The sequence below is a fragment of the Vanessa cardui genome, chromosome 11 (genome assembly GCF_905220365.1).
Source record: "Vanessa cardui chromosome 11, ilVanCard2.1, whole genome shotgun sequence".
In the NCBI taxonomy this organism is placed as follows: Eukaryota; Metazoa; Arthropoda; class Insecta; order Lepidoptera; family Nymphalidae; genus Vanessa; species Vanessa cardui.
In genome coordinates, this window is record NC_061133.1 from 9,600,767 (window position 1) to 9,625,626 (window position 24,860).

General features: G+C 31.3%; 1 protein-coding gene across 2 annotated transcripts in view; it reads left to right on the forward strand.

Annotated features, from left to right (window-relative positions):
* The window catches only part of LOC124533810 (patched domain-containing protein 3), a 44,451-nt gene that overhangs the window by 16,045 nt on the left and 3,546 nt on the right, over positions 1 to 24,860 (forward strand). For both annotated transcript variants that reach the window (XM_047109328.1, XM_047109329.1), the window contains exons 2-7: positions 17,042 to 17,318; positions 18,688 to 18,905; positions 22,555 to 22,733; positions 23,773 to 24,116; positions 24,222 to 24,422; positions 24,617 to 24,754. In XM_047109328.1, the coding sequence (XP_046965284.1) occupies positions 17,042 to 17,318; positions 18,688 to 18,905; positions 22,555 to 22,733; positions 23,773 to 24,116; positions 24,222 to 24,422; positions 24,617 to 24,754 (1,357 nt within the window). The remainder of the gene's footprint in view (positions 1 to 17,041; positions 17,319 to 18,687; positions 18,906 to 22,554; positions 22,734 to 23,772; positions 24,117 to 24,221; positions 24,423 to 24,616; positions 24,755 to 24,860) is intronic.

Below are 24,860 nucleotides of genomic sequence, written 5' to 3' on the forward strand. Positions count from 1 at the left end.
TATATATAATTTAGATAAATAGATTTCTTAATATTCTTATCATATCGATTTTAAAGTTCAAGGTCAAAATTCCAATAAATATTTTAATGTCTTTGACAAACTACTATCTAATGGAGTAATATAGATTGAACGGTATTTTTATTGGTTTTAATTATGAACCATTACCATTAAGGTTAAGTTTCAATTCTTCAATCAGATGCATTGAAACGTTGACTACATGACATGCAAATGAATTAGTAACGATTAGGACATGGTGACTCGAGTCACCATTACGTGAATAAATGTTTCTTAATATTGCGTGGAAGCAATTAAAATATATAACTATATAGCATTTTGACCTTGTTTATTACTTGTGAGGTAATCAGTATGTAATATAAGAATTTGGAATAATGATTACATAGTGGTCACTATCTATAATAATATTATTTATGTAAGTCTATGTGTTACGCTTTCCCGGCTAAATCATTGTACTAATGACATGAAATTAGGTATCGAGTGAGTTTGAACCCCAAGGGCGGATATAGGAATAGAATAGAATAGAATAGAATATATTTATTTGAAACATAGGCTACTATTGTGGTTTATCAAGGAGGTTTTATGCAAGTTCTTGAAGGAATTTTGTCACAAACTGAATCTGCGGTAATGCCACTAGTCACCCACTATATTATATTTTTATTTTATTTTCAGTAGGACAACCAATGGTATATACAATATCAATTGATAAAAAAAAATACTTTTCAAAATAATCTTGGCAAATGTTATACTATTTACACCTGTAAGACTACCTAGTCTCATTATGCACAACCCGATTATTATATACATTATGAGATTGCACAATATAAATTAAACTTAAGAAATTATTAGTGATGAAAATTATAATTCATTTTTAATAAGTATGTAATAAATCATAATTAATAAAAACAATAGGATGTACCATAAAATTAGAAATGAGCCCAAATTCCAAAATGATCATATCTTGATAATAATTTTGATGGAAGAAAAAGGTTTAGAGCATCTGAAACGAAGATTGCGGATTCAGACTTGGGTAAGCTCCAATGATTTAAAATGTGTTGAATTTATGTTTCTAATTCATCTCATGCTCGCCGGTGCAAGAAAATATCGTTAGGAAACCTGCATACATCATGTTAAAGTTTGCCAAATATGAATTCGGAAATCTCAGCGTTATGAAATAAGAATAAGAAACATTCCAAAATTTTGAGGAGAGACCAGTACTCGGATATTTGTATGCTGGGTCTACTATGATGCTAATGGCTATACATACAGTCGAACAGTAATGGTTTATATGTTTCGCTTTTCGTAAATTTGACGTTACCTATAGTAAGTATACTTTATTTTTATCAAATCTGGTTAGTGAGTCAATAGTAGATGCAACATATTTAGGCTTAAGGTAAATGATAAATAAGTTATTGCTCACACACGTAATAAGGTAATACGCGACCAGTTAGAATGAGGATGGCATTGCGACGCAACAGAATATTGGAAACATCCTTTCAACTAGGGCGTTTAATACTTATCCGTTTGTCATTATGTTGGCCTCATTACCAGCTTAGGAAACTTTGGCGTTAAGGTTATTCAGTCATTCAATACGATTACTCTCACTCGTCTTCTCTCTTTGCAAAATGATAGATTATATTTAATTATTCATGTAAATTTATTGCCAAATAACCAAACAAAATGTAAACTTATAAAACGAAATTAAATTGTACGAAAGGTATGTAACGAAATTAATTCGTAAATTCTCTAGAGTTACTTTTTCAATAAGTATATAAATTAATAATGTCGAACCGCTCGGTTTCGTACGGTACAATGGATATTTTTTTTGCTTAGTCTGATTTTTTTTGGGACTTTTTAACGACAAAGCTACATGTCAGTCCCATGTAAGGGTATACTTACTAACATTCCACCACCACAAACAATAATAATTACCTTATAATCACAACTCAAACTCAAAGTCAACTCAAACTCAAATTGCTTTATTCAATATAGAAGTATTGCAGTTTCTTATTGATGGTCAATTGGTACAGTACCACCGGTTCGGAAGAGAAAATACCCTGACCCGAGAAGAACCGGCGAAAGAAACTCAGCGGGTTTTTTTGTCTCATATATGATATAAACAATTTAAATGAAATAAAATAGCCAGGAGGCGATTAACTTATGTGAACTTAAACTGATAAATCATTTTTGCAATATATGAGAATATAGACAGTGTGCTTTGAAAAACGCCGATATCCTTTAAATTTAAATGGAGACAAGTCAAGATAAAATTATAAAATAAGTATTTTACTTTATTTTATAACGTCTTATAACTGTCCACTGCTTATAAATTTAAGTTTGGGTATTTATATGTCAAGGCCAACATTATAGATATTATTTTTATTACAAGTAATTTGGAATCAGGAATCAATATTTTATAAAGTATCTAAAGATATATTTAATTAAATTTTATATTAATACCGTAAGCCGGTTTTTGTCCCAGTGATCATGGTTTTATTTTGAAATCTCCAGCCGTAGAATAGAAATAAATTAAAGAGGCCTCTTAATTGCAATTTACTAAATAATTATATATTATAACAGCTGTATATAAAAAAAAAAAACAAATGTGAAACGTGCGAACAGAACGTCAGTTTACAGTGAAATTAAATCAAAACAAAATCTGTTTTAGTTTTCGAAACTTGTGAAAATCTATTGAACAAATAATATAATAAATACTCTTTGCTAAAACATTTAAGGAGTAATATTGATCTATATAATACTCGTGAAAACTAAATTGTCTATACAAAAATTAATCACTTAAAAGAAAAATATAACACGGTATAATAAAGACATTACTGGATATCTCTCATGCTTTCTAGAATTTAGAAATTTATAAATGTAATTCATCTCATCATTGTTCTAAGTACGCTGTAAGCCAAGAACAATAAGTTTATATTGAACGCAGACAATGAGATATGAGTAAAGTTTTAAGTGAAGATCTGAATATGATACAGCAGCTATCATAACAATAAGTCGCGATGTTATCCCATTACGGTAATGTTAATTTAGTGGTAGCTGTTTATACTTGTCATCTTATTTTCTACCGTCAAGCAATATTTAGTATTTGTTTCGTTTCGTTTGGAAAGGTAAGTGGGACAGTTAAATTACAGGTAAAAGGGACATAACATCTCAGTTGTCAATATTGGGGGGATGCGATGTAAGAAATTGTCATAATTGAAATCGGCACCAATCGGCAGTTAGTCGAGTGAGCTCATAATTAGGTGGCTCATTGGTCCGTACGTTTATATATAATTTAAAAAAAGAACTCAATATAGTTTATGAAGCTCTAGAATTTGAAGGAATAAATGTTAATACATATGTGTTACATCAGTCAAAAGTATTCAAATTTTTTTCTTGTGGTATAGGTTGGCTGACGAGCATATGGGCCACCTGATGGTAAGTGGTCACCATCACCCACAGACAATGAAGCTGTAAGAAATTTTAATCATTCCTTACATCATCTGAACTAAGATGTTATGTCCCTTGTGCCTGTAGTTACACAAATTGATATTTTGGTAGTTGACAGTGTTTCATACATCCGATGTTCCTGTACTTGAAATCTCTATCTCGTGGAAATGCAATGACTCTATGAGAGTAATTAAATAGAAAGCGCTATATGAAAGAAGCGAATAAAGAAATAAGCATTTGGTCAATTGAAACAGTACCATTTGCACTTTAATAAAGCATTTTTTCTATTCGCTGGAAAAACGCAATAACGCGTTTCCCGCGCATGATCCATATGAGGAACTTACCGGCAATTGAGTGCCGGGATACCCACTAACAAACCAGCGGTATCCTACCGTCCCATTGAAGGGCGTCACGGTATTGCTTAGCTACAATTTGCCTACGCAGTGTCTGTTAAGGACGCCCGCTGTGCAATGGTCAAAGCATTTGAAAAGACATCGATTGAAAACAGTTTTTTATCGATTTTTTATCGAATGACACGCTCGGCCTCAACGAGTGTCTACTCTATCACGATCGATGTAACATGCTTACCGGATGAAAGGAAAAAAAGATGAAATCTTCTTACGAGAAGGAAGTTTCGAGAATGTCTTAAATTTTAATAGCGACTAGAATAAGTGGCGTGAAAGTAAACCTTTGCATAGGTGAACGACACATCGTCACGTGGCCAGGCAGACTATCGATAGACAATAATTACTTCATATTTGTATAAAACTACCGCTATATTTAACTAGGTAACACGGAACAATCATACTTTCATTTCAATATGCGTGGTATATAAATGTATTGTACCTTGTACTGTTTTTATCATATCATAAGTAACGCTAAAAAAACCCTTTTCGAACCGAAAGGCTACTTATGTATTGATTTATTTATACAGTTATTATTTTTAATTCACGTGTGTAAATAAAATCATTATTAATTTATTAAATTCATGATTTTCGTAGTTTCTAGATGGTATACTAGTTTACTTTTTATAAGTATTACAATATATGGATTAAAGGTTAATAAGAACAAAAAGTTTTGTATAAGTACTAAAACATTTATTAATTTAAAAATTATAAATACTAACAGTTAGCAATTTTACATAGCATAAGCATTAGGGTCACTGATAAAAAAGTAATTTAAGAAAGATTATTGCGCAATTCCTTTTTTTAACTGGCAACATTTTACGCCGTTTATGTAAACTGTGCTTATTAATTGTGTATTAGGAGCAAGTGTCATTGTCGATTTGCAACGAACCTTGACCTGGGTCGTTAGATCTTGTAAACTTGAACTACGATGCTGCAATCGGCTTAATACGGAGACTGCCTAATGACATAAGGGCATGGATATAATGACCCAACATGTCCTTAGATTAAATACTTACAACACTACCCCGCTGTTGTACACATCGCATATAAATTAACGTTACTTTGAAATATATATAAATATCGAACTTTAATTTACAATTTTTTTTTTTATTTATATGTTGGTAACATCTTCAGTGAGCAAACAGTAGTACAGTACAGTTTCTAAGAGGTAGCACGCATTGCGTGAGACTAATTGTACGTAATTAGTATCTCCATAAATATTAGGTAAATATCTCTTTAATAATACATAGAAGGTAATATTGCAACATATTGGATGTATTATATAATATTTTTTTAATTATTATTCTTTTATAATGTATTTTATTAATAATGTAATAATAATCGATTTTCAGTTTTCATCCACTTGTCGGGCTCATTTCTAATTTATGTAAAAGCTTATTGTCGCCCATGGCTTTGCTCACGTTGTAGGATCTGGTCATCAGGTTTAAGGTATATGAGGTCAAGCTTTTATAAAACTACAACAGACAGACTGACTTTATAATATTGGTAGTGTAATTACAATCCCACCAAAAACATTATAGTTTTGAGATCTCATAGAAGCCAAGTCCTATTCAAATTATTTTGTAGTTATAAATCAACATTTAGTAATTGTACGACACGGATAAACCAAAAGAAAATCAATTTTGTGATATCAATGCTTATTCTTGTTATTCTTCTTGTGCTCATTGCCAAGTCACTATAATTATTATATAAAGAAAACTATTGATACAATATCAAATATATAATTTATACATTAAACTAAAAGATATGAATGATAAAAGTATTGCATTAGAATTTAAAGAATTAATTAGTCAAGGCAAGTCCATTGTCGAGGTCGTCTGAACTTTAGGAAAGGAACGCCAGTGTGTTTATATTTATAAAAAAATACATACAAACTAATTAACAGTACTACTTAATAATAGTTACACTGATTAAATTATATAAAAAAAAAAAACATTTCATTACATATCAACAGTAAATGTTTCAAAATAAGCTTACTAAGAAACCTTAACTTAAGATTATATTTTTAGACCCGAAGGAGGAAGTAGCCTAACCTCTAAAACCAACCTACCACAAAAGAAAACCATTTAGTAAACAATACAAATAACCGTCAATAATCCATATTACACAGTAATAATCATAATGGCGATTCCAATATGTCAGCCGCAAATCTCCCGCCTTTTTTTAAGGGAATATATAGATACTTAAGATTAACCACTCTAATGGATGAATTATTATGTTCTTATATAGTCCAAAAAATTATCGAATATTTTCGTAGCATGCAACGGGCGGTGGATTTTTTTATTAGGTTATTATTTTAACATATATTTGATTTCGTTGTATTGTTTGGCTAACCTCGCGTAACTGAATGAGATTTAGAATGTAACTTGATTATAGGACTCCAGAGGTTCGAAGTTCAAACCCGAGTTAAGCCGTTAAATAGTTATCGAAGTGTTCTGTAGATAAATTCTCAGTAGCAGAGTGAAGACTGCAAAGTATCTGAGTTAACACTAATCAAGCTCGTTGATATTTTCCTATCCTTTATCGCGAAAAGCACGTAAAACGCTTAAACCTTTACCAGAACTGTTCTCGATCGGATTCAACAATTTGCTGTCCTTTTGAGTTATGAGAGTGACGCTACAAACTTCAAGTATAATGAGTACATAAGTATATGTATACTAAGGTACGGTCGACGCAGTTTTTAATATATATTGATATGTAGACAAACACGCACCCCGTTAAAACAGATTGAACGATGAATATTCTAAAATATAGTACAATAAAATGTTTTTTATGGTAAAGGTTGACGGACGAGCATATGGAACACCTAATGGTAAGTGGTCACTATTACCCATAGACAATGCCGCTGTAAGAAATATTAACTATTCCTTAAATCGTCAATGTGCCACCAACCTTGGGAACTAAGGCACAAGGGATAACATGTCCCTTGTGCCTGCAGTTACACTAGCTCACTCACCCTTCAATCGAGACGGGCTTGCACAAAGCCCTACCATCAAGTGAACTCTTTATATATTTATATATATTTCTTTATGAATGTACTCTTTATACCTGAATCCTATATTATAGAATATCTTCGTAAAGTACATAAGTGATGCATTGTAATTAAAAACTCATTGTTCTCATTATTTATCGCAATGATAAGAATTGTTTAGGTCGAGTAAATTTAACCATTACTAAGTCCATTCCAAGTACAAAGGATAAGTCCGTTTGAACTGATAATGCTTTTAAATGAAATAGGTACACCAATTGTTTGCTATAGATTACAAGCAAACATGATATTCGTGTTAACGTGTTACTTCTAAAATCGGGTGGCTTATATTTAGTGTTAAGATATGTAGTTACAATAGGTTTGTTTTTACAATAGTTCTTTATCTTGTGTATATGTATGTATAAAAGCTTAACGACTCACTAATAAACCACGAAATCTCAGAAACTATAATACTTCCGTACTTGAAAATTGCTAGGAAGATTCCTTATACGGTAGAGACATACCTATGTTAAGACAGAATTTTACGAAACTCCACCTCTAAAATGGGTAACAATAATCTCTGCATCTTTAAATTCTGCTCTGAATATATTTTTGCGTCGACTTACGAAGTATTTTTTTTAATTCAATTCGAACAAGCTGTAAGGCCATCAAAACTAGCAAACTTTAATTCAAGAACTCATTGAGCGTAAGAAAGAGACACGTTTTATTATATATGGTCACAACTAAAAAGATTTAGGTGGTAAGTTAATACATTGTACTTCATATTGCAAACGAGGATACATATATTTTATGATAAAGCGGTCTATCCTTAAGACAAATGGACTTACATAGTACGGATTAGTTAGCATACACTGTGGATTTGAAAAATTTATGCTTTATATTACGTTTCTGACACAGCATACGATCTTATACGAGAGAGTGACAAAAATGAAAAATGAAATATTTTTTTATGTAAATACGCGAGTTTTTGACGTAATGTGAATTTTAATCATATTCAATAGTCGCCCACGACTTCGGCCGAGATATAGGGTATGGTCGTCAGGTGTTAGAAATAAAAGGCCTTTGTCCTTCTTTCGGTTTCAAGGTTGGTAATGATAAACATAATGTTTTACGCATTTATATAATTAGTATGGAGTGTTAATGATATTGGTTCTAAAACAGGCTTATAAAGAATTGGAATGAATACAGGGTTGAAATTTTTTGCTCACTCATAATCGCCGTATTGAAATTGACGTTTAGTCTTATCAATAAGTCAACAGACTAGACCGTGGACCGGTGTGTTTAAGTTTTAGAATCGACTACACATTCTTCCAGCCGATTGAACGGCGATATATTAATTATTTAATAATAATAATAATAAACAGCATTATTGCACGCAGAAATTCTTATGATAGGACTTTGTGGAAGTCTGGGCATCTTCTACACATTCATTACTTTTTCTACCTCTTTGAAGGTAAAGTTAACCAGTGTACCCACAGGCCACGTATCAGGTTCGTGTTCTAAAACGCAATTGATTGGCATTTTGAGGAATCATTTATATTCCTTTTGGCACCAAAGCCTACGGGCAAAAGTGACCATTTATTAATAAGGTGACCTATTTACAGGTTTTCCGTCCTGTATAAATAATATAAAAAATTAACACTTTGAAATAGTTGATTTTTAATTACTTTATATTAACATATTAAATGTGCTGCGGAAATCGATTGCTTCCTGGTAGTATAAAATTTGAAGTTGCTCAATGCAATATATTTTGGTACCATTAGACTTGAATAAAGTGGTTTAGGCAAGGTCTCTTATTTATTTTGTCATACTTAAGGACGTTGAATGAATGCAAGGTTTTTTATGTGATTCTATATAAAACTCTTTGTGGATTTATTTGCTCGTAGATTTAATAGCTAGGTTATAAATCTGTAGATTCTGAGGTCTTAAGTTCGAATCCAAGATACAAAGAATTTTATAAGTTTCTATGCCGGGTTGTTTGTAGTAGTAAATCTGGGGTTAAAAAGTCGGCAGTGATAAGTTCCTGTGCCTCAAAATAGAAAGAAAGAAGTAAATAAATGTTTATTTGGACACAGTACATAATAAAAGAATAAGAAATATAAAAATTTAAAACAAAAGGAAGAAAAACAACATGGAAAGTAGTTGGTGCGCCTTCTCATATGTCTCATATTTCGTATAACTGTATTGATATCTTTGGTTTCGTGTCTTCCTTCCGAAATATGAGAGTTACATCAAGAGTGTCGGTAATTGTGAACTATAATAGCTAAGCATAGTAGTATTTTAGAGATAGATGTCTTCATGATCGAAATCTTGTCAGGATTTTTTCATGTTTGTTCAACATGAACTGACCGGCCTCACTCGTCATCCCAGCGTTCAATTGATCGCTTCGTATGGCTGATTTCTGATAAGACTGTGTGAGTTAATGTAGTAATGGCAATACGGAAGATCACAATTTAGATCCAATGGTTATGAGCAATTTACTGTGTTACGAATGGGTAATGTGTCTTATAATGAACTACTAGCAATCCTGACCTACCGTAGGAAGTCCTAGAGATAAGCTTCCTATGGTCTTATCATTTGCGTTCATCATATGTAAGTTGGGATAACAGTTAAGGATTTTCATCAAAAACTTTTGACCAATTACTATCAAATTTGGCACGTATGTGTATTTTTATGAAGAAGGTTTTTATGCGGTCAATTTTGTCGTAACTCGTCTAAACGGCACATTAACTTCTATTTCGTAAACCATTCCTATTATTGTGTTGTTGATGTTGTCAGCGCGTAAAAGCAATTGTCATAGACGTGAGGACATATGCCTATCAGTACTTATATAATTAATACTTCATATCACATCACATCATCAGCCCGTTTTTGTCCACTGCTGGACTTAGGCCTCTCCAAGCGCACGCCACTGTGGTCTTTCTCCGGCTACTCGCATCCAGCTCCTGCCAGCCGTCTTGCGTATATCGACACTCCACCGTGCCCGAGGACGTCCTACACTATTTAATACTAATTAATACTTAATATAACATATTTTTTTTTATATTATATTAAAGGTCTCGTAGTCATCCGCCTACTACATATATGCCTACTACAGAAGTTCAAATTACACATACATATTTTTATTGATGAATAAAAAAACCTATTTTATATACAATCTTACAGTCGCTATCTCCTACAGTAACGCGTAGCACACATTTACTTGTATTTGGAAATAAATTTCCAGAGCAATTATATTAATGATATTTTTAGTTTGCCTTATTTTCTTGTTATTTATTCAAAGTATTTTATAATTATTTAAACAGGAAATATTGCCCAACAACATTTTATGCATACGATTAAAAACATTTAATGTTAAAAATGCCTATACTACATTTTATTCTAATAAATGGGTTGCACGCGTTTTGCATGAATATAAACTGATTAATTATAATTACACCAAAAATTTAGATAAACTTCAATGATAACTTTATAATTCTGTTCTATTAATATACGTTTCATTTAAATAAAACTATAATATACTGAAAAAACAATGAGATAAATTTAACGATAATACTACTCTGATTTTAGTATTACCTATGTATTTTTAAAACGTTAAAAACATTCAAACTCATATTTGTAACTTTTTGAAAAACGACTTAGATGTACAGTCGGGGTAAGAAAAGGTTCGTCACCTTATAGATCGATTTTCGTGTGGTCAGCATGAGCGATAATCTGCTTTACCGATCGAGAATGACATATTGCGTCTCAATGATTTGATGTTTAGATTCAAAAGGTACTAAGAGTTTAAAACTTAATAAAGGAATGAATTTGAAAACTGACAGATATATCTCACTCTGACTGTACATCTTAGTAATAAATGTAAAAAAATGTGCTACATTTCTATAAAGTATTGCTGGTAAGTTGATACGTAATGTTGTATCTTAACACTAATGGCCCTAACAGCTTTGAAATGTCGTATATAACATACGAAATACGATGCAGATAACGAATTCAAAGTGCATTCGACTGATTACAACCGATTTTAATGTTATTTAAAACTCGTTAAATTAAATTATGTTTACACAAAGCGATCGATAAAAGAGACTCATAATGTTAAACTATTATGAAATACTAACCATAATTATGAGAAAATTGTTTCCATTCAGTAATATGAAATAATAGATATATTTCTTTTTCAATATATTAAAATATTACCTTTACGAGAATCTATTTTAAAAACATTCCTTCAAGTTATCCAAATGTTTATAATGTATATATATAACACTTACAAATGTGGAATGACGTTATGCTTATTAAAACATACAATAGCATTTTATTTTCAACAAGTATATATTCTTGAATATTTTATCACTTGTAATGAAAATTTAATGAAAACAGCTTTTGTTTTGTTTCATCTAAATGTATTGTATGTTATTGTAGTTAAAAAAAAAAACTTGGTGGCAGGGCAAGCCACCCTCTCATCAGATTTCAAAAGTACTTAATATTGTTGTGTAACGATTTGAAGGTTGAGTGAGCCGGTGTAACAACAAGCACAGAGAGATACCATCTTAGATCCCAAGGTTGGTAGCGCATTAGAAATGTAAGGAATTGTTAATATTTCTCACAGGGGCAATGTCTATGGGCGGTGATGACCACTTACCATCGGGTGGCCCATATGTTCGTCCGCAAACCTATAGTAATAAAAAAAACATGTTATGAATACCAAGAATTTACAATGGACATATATATAAGTACTTACAAACATAGGCACATAAAAATAAATGTAATACCTATATATATACATACAATGTAGTGTTTATATAAGATGCATATCGTTTTATACGACGTTTAAAATATTTATGGATTCGGATCGAAGTGTATGTTGGCAACGCGTTTCAAAGTACAGTTTTGGCGATGAAAGATTTTATTTCTTTTGTACAATGCTCACTTTGTGTTTCAATATATTTTGTGCAAGTTATAATTGGTACGAACAATTTAACTATGTAATTGGTAACGCAATATTACGTTGTGACCAAACGTGGAATCTATATATTATAAGTAAATAAAAAGCATTAAAATAGGGGCACCCCCGTTTTATATCGTTAAATTTTATATGCAGAAGGAGTACATGATGATGAAAAATGAATAATATGTAATACAAGTATCTTATTATGAATATGATTAAAAGTACGATGCATGTGTTGTCTAAGTTAGCTTTTCGCCGTTTCCTTGAACGACTTTTTCATTGCCATACCTTCCAATTTTCGTTATTATGAATGCATAAAAAATTGTTATGAGTTTATACCTCGAATTTCGACAAATGTGTGACCATCAATACCTAGTTTATTAATTGCCTACAATATATATACTATATTAGTGTATAATATAATTTGATTAATTACCGTATTTTTGCTTTTTGCGCAAAATATCATCAATATGCAAATGGTAAATCATATTGATAAACTACGTTGTCAAAACGAAAAAAATATTACTTTTAATCGGTGTCATAACCCAAATATAATTATAAATTGACCTTTAATTTTAATATAATTTATATATTAAAATTATATATATGTGCGGGTAAAATTTGAACTATTTTTTGGACCTGATAGGTCTACCGTTTCCTATTTAGAAACCCACTCAAGCACACACAAGATTGACCAGTAATTAAGTTCAGTGACTCATAGATGCTATGTAAAGTATTTTACTTATTCCAACTTAAGAAACTCCGGTTCTCATATATAATTTGTTAGCATTCTTGTCCGAGAATCTCTTTATATTTTTGAAAACGCTATCATGTCTAAGTGGCCAAAATATTTTTTTAAAAAAAATCTTTTTTTTTATGGAATAAGTTGGCGAACGAGCATATGGGCCACCTGATGGTAAGTGGTCACCATCACCCATAGACAATGACGCTGTAAGAAATATTAACTATTCCTTACACTGTCAATGTGCCACCAGCCTTGGTATCTAATCTATCTATCTTGTCCCTTGTGCCTGTAGTTACACTGGCTCACTCACCCTTCAAGCCGGAACACAACAATACTGAGTACTGTTATTTGGCTGTAGAATAACTGGTGAGTGGATGGTACCTACCCAGACGGGCTTTCACAAAGCCCTACCATAAAGTAAATCGTCCCAATAAATGTTCTATATAATATATATCCTATATATAGAGACGCGGCTCCAGAAAGTTCCACTCGTAGCTACTAAACCATCTGCGCAGAATCCTACGTTACCACCTTGACCCGATCTAGAACACGTTAGCCGGGTCGTAATAAAATGAATTTTACAAGGGTCAGAGCGTTTATGATTTTAATTTTCAATTTCCTTTGATAAATAATAAATAATATATACTCACATTATAAAGTTTTTAATTTGATTTATCGTACTTAATTAGGGAACTGACAATGTGATTATTTTAAATTTTGCTTGATAGCCTCTATTTAGGAAAGTTTTAGGCTACATAAAATACATACGTAAATAGTTTTCCTGTAATTAATTAATGTTTAAAACGTCAACCTGTGTAGTGAATGTGTTTAGCAAGATACAAATCTGATCATTTATTCTGTAAATGTAAATTCAGTTTTTACAGTTTCTGGGTAAAAGCCTCATCGACTGGTAAACGAGTTTTAGAGCTTAATCAGCCACGCTGCTTTAATAAACATTAGTATGTTTAAGTGACATACTGTAAACAGACACATGTAGGTTTCCTCACGAATCATTTATCGCTTAATACGAAGTGATTACTTGTAATAATAATACATGTAAACACAAAATAGGCCTATGAAAAAATATAGATTCTAGACCGGGTTTGATTCTGTAATCTTTGGGTAAAGATTCACGTGTCCTTTCCACTGGACCATATCAGCTAATAAACAGGCAGAACCAGTGACACAGTTTAAGTCGAATACAATCACATACAAACAACGAAGGAGCAAAAACCGTTACAAGAATACTTGACATTTGGCATACTTAATTACTTCAACAAAAGTTTAACTTGAATTGCCTTCGATTAAAAATTTTTGTTGAAATGATTTTCATTGATATTATTCATTACATATATAAGTGAAAGGTAGTGGTCAGCCGTCGGTCAAGGCACAACGCGCGGGTTTGCTACGATATCATAGAGTTACCTCGAAACATCATTACTTAATTATCCGTCTTGTAATTATATAATTAATAATCTGATACACTTTGTAATCAACAATTATGTATAATTGGAGGAAGCTTGATACAAATTTCCATGTATTGTTCGAAACATGCAAGTAACATGTGCGTGGGTTTGGGTCGTCCCAGGATGTTTAAGTGTGTCAAGCGCGAACAGTAAATAAGAATTACGAGAATAAATTGAAATAGAATAGCAATCTTAATATGACTAAGAGATTACCTAAGTATACAAACATACTTGGGTAATTCTACTAACAGTTATGATACATTCCCGATTTTTTTCTGTTCGAAATTGGACTGTTTTCTTCAATTTCATCGTAATTAAGGCCTACTTATCATATTTCGATCTATCTGATCAATTCGCAACTGTATCGTTGTGTTAGTTTATTAGATAAACAGCAGAACGATAAAGCTTCGGAATCGATTGCGATAATTCGTTAGTAGAATTAACCCCAGTATAAGCAACGTATACACATAAACACTTATTATATAACTTTTGGTTTAAAAATAGAAGGTCTTTTTATATCTTTTTTTGGGTATTTTCGTTGGACGTATTACGTTAAGCATACATTACGTACACTTAAGAGAAATCCATTAGGTCTTACGAATGACTAATAACAATGATTTTTAATGGTAAATAAACAAACGTATCTTTTAAAGAATGTTGCTCTAATTTAAATAGATAGTATATAATTTAATCCGAAATTGCTCTTTATAAAATTGACTAAAGTACTTTTAAAATAAAATGTGACGTTAACGACGTTTGACGACTACCTCCGTGGTCGAGTGGCGTGAACACCGGTTTTCATGGGTACGCCACTCTGAGATCCCGGGTTCGATTCCCGGCCGAGTCGATGCAGATTATCAAAATTTTTCTATGTTCTCTTGGGTCTGGGCATTCGTGGTATTGTCGTTACTTCTGATTTTCCATAACACAAGTGCGTTAGCTACTTACATTGGGATCAGAGTAAGAGTAATGTATGTGATGTTGTCTCATATTTATTTATTTTCAAGAAATCGAGAAGTTCAATTTGTAAACGAGTTTTTGGCTTTTCATTAGTAATAGTTTAAATAATTATATGTAATAGTTTTAATAATTATTTCTTGTCAAAGAACATATATCATATGAACATATATCGTAGTAATAATCATTACAGATTAAAAAATATTTTTATTGAATATATATTACAGGTATTTTAAAAAATATATATATTTATGTTCCTTCGTCAACAATCTGTCGATATTTAAAAGTGTTTCTTATCCCATATTGCAAATAATTGTTCCGGTTTACCTTAAAAAAATATCATCTTTGTGTGCTTAAAAACTTAAACAAGTATTTTTTTGTCGTTATTCGTAATGTAAAATACTTAAACGATATTTTGTGGTGGATTTCTCCTAAAGCATATTTTGATTCTTTTTTTTTTAAATAAAATAAATAATAAAATCGAGATAAAGAATACACATATAGCTACTTCTATTAAGCAAATCTTACTGATATTTTTTTTAATTTCTACAATACTTGACTAATAAATTATATATGAAGTTGATGAATTGAATTAAAACAATTTAAAAGGTATGTGACGATATAAAAATCTAATTAAAGTTTCAAACAAACCGAAAAAAAACAAACTTAAGTCATTAAAAGTTAAAATCTGATCTTTTGTTTTTGTATTATTTTCAGTTATGGATATCGTTTCCGTACAATTTGTTCCTCCAATATACCTTTGTGGATTTGAACGTATTATAAACGCTTTATCATAAAATTTATATAAGTATTTTACATAATAATTATTTTTTTTTATCCTACTTATGATGTCACGACATCAGCACATTGATTAAGTATATTTTTATTGATTATTATCACGAGTGATTTGAATTAACAAGCATTTATTTCTTAAAAATATTCAAATATTCATAGCATGATTAACTGAAAAATACAACCAGGTTTTGTTATGAAACGAGGGCACGCACGAGGGACATGCTACGTGGTTATACATACTTAAAAACAATGTGTAGAACGCTGATTATTACATTCATACAAATAAGGTTGCCAGTATTGTTAGGGACCTATTTTAACAACTTTAGGTCCACTTTTCTTCTTTAGCTATGACATTGACATATTTAATTTCTTTTAAACATAGAAATCTTTAAGATATAATACTTTTTAGTCTTGTTAAGTCCGCATAAAGATTTTATACCAAATTTTGGTGTTAAGCTAAGCTAAGCTGAGATGGTCCAGTGGTTAGAAAGCGTGCATCTTAGCCGATGATTTTGAGTTCAAGCCATATGTGCTTAATTGTTTATACTTCATCTCGTGCACGGTGGTGAAGGAAAAGATCGTGAGAAAACTTGCATGTATTCCATATGTGCATTCCGACAACTCGCATTGGAACAGCGTGGTGGAATATGTTCCAAACCCAAACTTAGCCGAGCAGTGGGAAATTTACAGGCTGTTACATTACTTTTTGGTGTTAAGGCATGATCCTTACTGAATAGACAAGCCATAGGCATAACATATTAACCTAATTCTATGGCCATTTATTTCATCGTGAGCAATGTTTATATAACAATGTTGCGGTTTGATGGAGTTAACTAGCGTAATTAATAATTATAATCACAACAGATGTAGAACCTTCGAAATGCATAAAAGCAAAACATTACATCAAACATGATTCTTATTATTTTAAATAATATTTGCTTAAAACGTTGCAATTCAATAGGTTTTGTATTCATGTTAAGTAACGCTAATTTTTTGTTCATGTAAACAAACGTTGTAGTAGTAATACATAAATATGTCTATTTGCAAAATTTCAACTTATTTATACCGACACTTCAAAACTTACTAATTTATCTAAGGCTATAATAATAATAATAACTTCTAAAAATAAAACCATTCATTGAATTTACCCAATTGCACGTAGCATTATCTTATGTCTTTAATCATAATCAAAAGAATCAACAATATGAAAGACATTTTCCAAAATAACTAATTAAGGTTTTTTTATTCCAGATGGGTTGTAAGCTGACATTTGTGGACGATGTCCTAAATAGATCATTCTACAAGCTTGGATTGATAGTCGGCAAGCAGCCAGGCTACTTCATAATCATACCAGTTCTTCTCACGCTGCTCATGATAACTGGCTACCAGCGAGTGCACTATGAAATGGACCCAGAATACCTATTCTCACCAGTCAGTGGTCAAGGGAAATTGGAGAGACGGATAGTCGAAGAGTATTTCAAAGTTAATTATACTCACAGATTCAATGTTGGAAGGATAACACGAGCAGGTGTGTATATTGAAACTGATATGTACATACTATTAATAGAAATTTGCATACGTTACAGAGAGTGTTTTAGGGCAGTGGTTTACACATATATAATTAGATATTTCGAAATATCGAAAGAATATTAAAATAATACTAGATCGGTAGAGATTTTTTAGCTTAAAATATATCTATAAATGCCAGTCATTGGCAAATAAAGATTTAATCACATAAATATATTACTTAATATTCGGAACGAATCATTCTTTCTTAATATTATTGACCAAGAATAATATCTAAAATATTCATCTTCAAGCGATAATTGCAATAGACAGGTAATACAAAAACATGCTTCGATTAGAACTATGAACGATACTTTCGAAAATAAACGATTACAAAAATTTCGTAACGTAATATAAATTTTATTGTTACCGACAGAAAATTTTACGAAACATTTCTTTAAAAAAATATACAGGCTAGGTTTATTTTCTATATGGATCATGTTACTCTTTTTGAAATTTTGAAATTGCAATATTTGAGCTGAACTTTTGTAAAAGCTGGTTATTTTGTGAATGAACATTATTCTCTTTCTCTTCTATTATTATATTTAAGTCAATAATTTTGCAAAAAAATGCCATATGAGCAAAAATTTTATTGCTAATATCTATAAACAAGTAATAAGTTGTAATATTTACGCTTTGGACGTTACTACTGTAATAAATCTGTTTAGGTAATTGATAATTAATATAATAATATATGGATTTATCTAATCGCGCAATTCAACAAGTGCATATAATTGCTGTATAGTTAATCGTTTGATTTATGTAGACCTTTAACAATACTTACTTATTTTATTAGTATCTTTAATACAACTAAATATATAAACATAAGTAAAGGAACTTATAACAAGAATTAATGATGAAATTAATGAATTTCTGTTTAAGTTCAAACTACAAGTAGAAGTTTAAATTACTAGTACCAACTAATGCTAGTAAAATTACGTGTATACTAAATACATATTAATCATAATAAAAATAATTAAATAAAAGAGAAATTTTCGTTTCTATTGAGATTCGTATTTAAAGGCAAAGTCAAAAATCTTTATTCATTATAGAATGATTGCAGTTGCTTATTGATACTCAAAATCTACCACCGGTTCGGAATTTAACACCTCGGATCTGAGAAAAACCGTCGAAAGAAACTCAGCGGGATATATTTTAATTTATTTTTTTAATGTCATGTTATTTATACAATTATATAAAATGTATTTATAAGTAATCATCATAATGATTATTAATTAGAAATGATTATTTTGCCAAAGATGCGCCATATAATCAACAAATAACAGAGCAATGTATTTCCGAAATAACTTAAAATTTTAATATATCCACAGGCAGATTCGGGCGCGTGATCATCGTTGCAAAAGACAATACAACAAACATGCTTCGAACAGAAATATGGAAGGAACTTCGGCAGCTCGACGAATACGTACAAAACATTACAGTGACTATGGACAACGGTGAAACATTTACTTACAGAGAGGAATGTGCGCGGTGGGAAGGGCAGTGCTTCGCGAATGATATCCTTAATTTGGACAAAATTATCGGCGAGGTAAGCTATCCTTCTTATGCTTAATATTAATAATTTATGTAATTGGTCCAGTGCAATTCACAAGTTTTTAACGAATAATGTCTGTATCCCGTCTAACAATACTGGGACTCCATGTGTTTAATTTGTGTTTATATTTATTTGTCCATGTCGTGATCGGCGGTTAAAGAAACCGTCGCAAGCAAACCTGTATATGACGAATGAAATTCTATCACATGAGAATTCACCAACCCTCATTGAGTTACTGGCCAGACAGTTATATATTAATATCGGAGTAATTTACCGTTTGTTTAATTATCAGATTGGCCTTTAATATTGAATACCATACTAATGAAAAAATCATTCTTATGCAGTCTTTTGTATATCATGTATACCATGTAATGTATACCATGAACATTTTTCAAATATAAGATATTCTTTGTATATTATCTGAATCGTCTCTGAATTTCCTGTTATAATAGTGATACCCTACAAATTACATTTATTTTTATTATTTTTTTACATAATATAGGCTGTGCTAACAATATTCAGAGACGAGGCGGGGGTTTCATATTTCTGACAGTTCTCTTTATTTACGTAATAGTTATCATCTAGAAGGTTCTACAGCTTTCATGGTATTTGTAAATTATGGACACGATTGATGCGCAAAGAAAAACTAGTACTTATCACAATATTTTTTTATTCTGTTCTGGACAGTACACGACAACCCATCGCTAGTTAAATATAAAAATCTCATCCAAATACCGCATCAGCGAGTATAAAAAACAAGGAAAATTTTCAACGAATGAAACCAGTTATATACATCTCTAAGCACATATATTTAGTCCTTATTACTCCATTCGTGTCGAATCGCCGCTTTGTCTGACTAAGAGTAAAGAGAAATGCACATACTTGACCAGTAAAACACAACCCGTGATGTTAAGGATGGATACCAAATTCATAATACCAATTTATCAAAGTTTAACGCGGAACCACAATTTAAACAATCGAACTGTAGTCATGCTTAAACAATAGATAGTTATTAGTCATGAGGAACACTAAAACCACTGATCGCTATCATAAAAAATGACGAGGCATAAGACTTAAGTTTCATTTGTCATTCATGAATAAACATATACGGTATGACAACTTCTAAGAAATCGGTTTTTGAAGGGAATATGTATAAGGAAAAGTCCATCGCAAAACGATGACATTTTCGTAATAAGTTATGTATAAAAAACCCTATAAACTCGTTTTTTGTAACGATGTTATTTAAAGCTTACGAGATAAACATTTATAATAAAAAATTTACCAATATATAAGATCTTTATGTCAAAAAATATGCAACATGACATTTTTCATTTGAAGCCTTACTTATGTTTTGTTCGGAATATGTCAAACTAGTAAGAAAGTAGTAAAATGTCTGGGGTAATCTTAATGAGATTGAAACATTTTACTTGGTGGTAAGGCTTTGTGCAAGCCCGTCTGGGTAGGTACCACCCACTCATCAGTTATTCTACCGCTAAATAACAGTACTCAGTATTGTTGTGTTCCGGTTTGAAGGGTGAGTGAGCCAGTGTAACTACAGACACAAGGGACATAACATCCTAGTTCCCAAGGTTCGTGACACATTGACGATGTAAGGAATAATTAATATTTCTTACAGCTTCATTGTCTATGAGTGATGGTGACCACTTACCATCAGGTGGCCTATATGTTTGTACACCAAACTATACCATAAAAAAGCACAATTGTTAGGACCATTCCAAAGATATACGAAATATAAATATATATACAAGGACTGATTCAATTGAGATTGAGATATATATTAAAATATATACGACACTAAATGTGATAATAATAACATATATTATGTAAATATATCATTTTAAATGTAATTAATAGTTATATAAATAATTTTATAAATTTTATTAAAAATTCTTTACAAACATGACATTTTATTAATGCATTCATGTGAAAATTACATAACAAAACTTAATATAGGCTGTGCTAACAATATTTTAAATTGAATGCGCTTTTATAACCATTCATTAACAACAATTGAAATAAATCGTTAGCGTTCATACCTATTGTTCAATTTTGTGTTCTTTTGTTAAACAGAATAAGTGTTTATTGGCTAAGCCGCGATTTGTATTCACAGCATTGCTAATCAATAAGACGGATCATTTGACCAAGGTTTTTTTTCTTTAACTTTATGTAAATTCCCTGTCCTTTAGGTAACTTTTTAATGACATGCTTAATCTTATTGTCAACATACCTAATTAACCAAACTATTATTCTGTTTAAATGTTTTAAGTTTTTTAATGGTAGGCTATTACATTATGTAATAGTTTCGTAAAAACAAATTATTTAAACAAACTTACTTCAAAGTTTGTTAAAAAGATAAAAAACATATGTTGGTAAAAAACTAAACCTAGCTTCACGAGGCATACTAAGTTAAAACCCTACTTTATAAAGATTTTCTTGATTTGCGCGACCTGGGAATCAAAGTGCATCTTTGTAAGAAACTAAAACTATCGTGGCAAATAAATCAGTACAACATCAGCACAATTATTACTTGCTTTACGAGGCACGACAGGTTAAAGAAGTAGTCTTTAGTTCTTAAAGAATTTTCTGTTAGTAATTCTCGACTAGGTAATCGAACTGCATTCTTATAAGCACCTAAAACAACCGAGCCAGTTATAAAGTGATCGATATAATATCAGACTAAAGGCATAAAACCCGCTTCTCGAATTGTCCACGTGTAGTATTTCAAATATTAACAGTTGTTTATAGCACATGCTTCGTATATTATTAATTTATCGCCTACTCAATACTATACGCTTGAACGACACTGAAATTCACTGAATCGTAACGGAGATTTACGTCTCGTATCGAGATACAGACGAGTGATTATTTGTCACAGAAACCACTTTGCACAACGACATTGTATTTGGAATTTATATTAGTAGTTTTTGAGATCAAACGTGCATATTTGTAAAATAAACGTAAAATTTCAATAGGAGAGTAACTGCGATTGTAAAAAGAAATACTGCAAAACATATTATATTGTATGATGCGTTTTAGGGATGTCATCAAATCCGATTCGGTTGTCAATGATGAACAGCCAGACAGGCAGTTATTTTCACGTGTATATTAATAAAGATAATTAAAATAGAGTTATAAATAGTGAATATGCTAATGAAATATGCAGTAAGTTTTATATGAGTGTACACATTTCAGTTAAATATACTTTGTGACACTCACTAAAAAACCCAAGTAAATAAATTATGCAGATCCAGGCATTTTGGCATCGATATATTAAGTACCTATGTATTTTACAAGTTTTTAATACTCGAATTGAAAATAATAATTAAACGTTAAAATTAATATACGAGTTTCCTTCTCCTATGGTAAATAGATAGATAATATAATTGGTCACGTTAAAAGAAAAGTCGTAGGAGTCGAATAATTACAGTCGGAAGAAAATGTGCTATTTAAGCCCATTTTATGCCGTTTCAGAATTATATATTTGCCAAGTGATTCGCAATAAAATTACACTTGATGGTAATGAATACCAACGGAATGTTGAAATATAAACTACATATTTAATTATGATACTTTTACACTTAAAATTTGCAAGTAAATATGGATTCTAACATTTTTGTTGCAGGTGGAACGAGGCGAATTAAATTTGACTTTTCCGATCATGTTCAATCCTGTTACGTGGGAGGCTCACGCTTTTCCCGTATTCTTCGGCGGTTCGAAGGTGGTTGATGATATTATTGAATCCGTTCCCGCCGTGCAACTCGTTTGGTTCATCAGGACCGATAATAAATTGCAGGAGAAACGGTAAGGACTATACTATATTTATTGAACTTAAAACTCTTGCAAACTTTAATGTGATGTAGGATGCCTTAACCCATCAGTCTTAAAAAGAGTTATATCGATCGATAATTACTAAGAATAAAAAACATCGATAAATATAAAGTATTATCCTATAGGTACTCTCGAAGAGACTAGTTCCCCAGTTATTAGAAACGAAGAATAGTTTTTGCAAGGAAATAAAAATGTATATTTGTTATGTTATCGGCGATTATGCCCATTCAGGTACTCTCCGATTTTTACGACTTGTTTTCAATTTCAATAGCATGGCACTTAACAAGCAGGCAACACTATAACTTAGATAATAGACATCGATCTTGACACGGTTTGAGAAACAGTTACGAATACAAAACGCTTTGTAATATTCGTCGAGAATACGAATAGAAAGGTTTAAGTGATAGTAAACTATTTCTCAGCTGAGATTTCTTAATCTTTGAAATAATAAAAATATACAATTGTAAGTTTATTTCTTATGCATTTTGAAACAATTTTGCATGTAGCGGGAAAGAAAGTAAGAAATAATGAGGTATTTCGTAATGACGGTAACAATATTTTTAATACTGCGTAATATATTATAGTACAATGAAACTTTAAACTTTAAGTATTGCGTTTAGGACACTAAGTTGATAATATTGCTTTTCCTAACTACGTAGATATTCGGGGAGGCGAAGATCGATACCATTTGAATCGAAATGGTCAAGTAAAATCTTTCAACAATTCTTGAAAAAAGAACTAGCGTCAAAGCCACATTTATGGGCAAAAGGCTACTACTTTAAAGTATAAACATGAGTCAACATTACATCCGACAGGCAATAAAATACACATGAATTTTCATCACGATGATTCTTTATTAAATTATTTTGATATATAGATACACTTATAAAACACGTTAATTAAAAAAGGAAGCTATTCTATTCTACTGATTTCGTAATTATTCATAATTATAAAAAAGTCTTATTAATGTCCAGATAAAGAATATCTAATTAAATTAATATCTTATTTACAGAGGTGCAGCATGGGAAGATGCGTTTCTAGACGCAGTCGGTGTAGCAGAAGACACAGGACGATTCAAACACATTTCCATATCACGATTTGCTTCACGTACACTAGATCACGAACTCGAAAAGAACACAAAGACCGTCATACCTTTCTTCAGCTCTACATTTATTCTAATGGGGATTTTCTCTATCGTCACTTGTATGATGGGTGATTGGGTTCGATCTAAACCCTGGCTGGGATTACTAGGGAATATATCAGCAGTGATGGCCACTTCAGCCGCCTTCGGTTGCGCGATATATTTAGGCATATCTTTCATTGGAATTAATCTTGCAGCGCCGTTCTTGATGATTGGTAAGTTGCATTATCAGCATTTATAGAAACTATTTTGAATTCAGAATAGTAACAATTATAAAACATTTTGTGGATACGATATTTGCTAACTGATGTTATTTTCAGGAATTGGTATTGACGATACGTTTGTAATGTTGGCGGCTTGGAGACGCACTTCGCCCACTTTACCAGTACCGGAACGAATGGCGATAATGCTCTCAGAAGCGGCTGTCTCTATTACAATAACTTCTGTGACGGATATGCTCTCTTTCTTCATTGGTATATTCTCCCCGTTCCCATCGGTGCAAATTTTCTGCATGTATTCAGGTAAGAACAGACATTACGTAGATTTATATTTAAATTTATAGGTGAAGGTATAAGTTTCGAATGACCTTCACTTAACACGGTGATTTATTTTAAAATGTCATAATTATTTTTAAATTTATGAAATATAATGTAATTTATTTAGCACTTCAAGGTTGATTATTTAGTTATTTTTTAAAATTCTTTATGATTTCTAGGTCTCGCAGTCTGTTTTACATTTGTATGGCACCTCACGTTCTTCGCTGGATGCGTCGCTGTGTCAGGATATCGAGAGAAACAAAATCGACATACGATCACTTGGTTAAAAGTACTACCTGAATCTAGAGCAAGGAAAGGTAAGATTTATTTACAAAACAATTTACAAGATAAAGTAAAGCTACGCTAGGCTTATAATCCAATTGGGATTTCCAATTAGTCCGGACAAGACCATACATAAAAAAT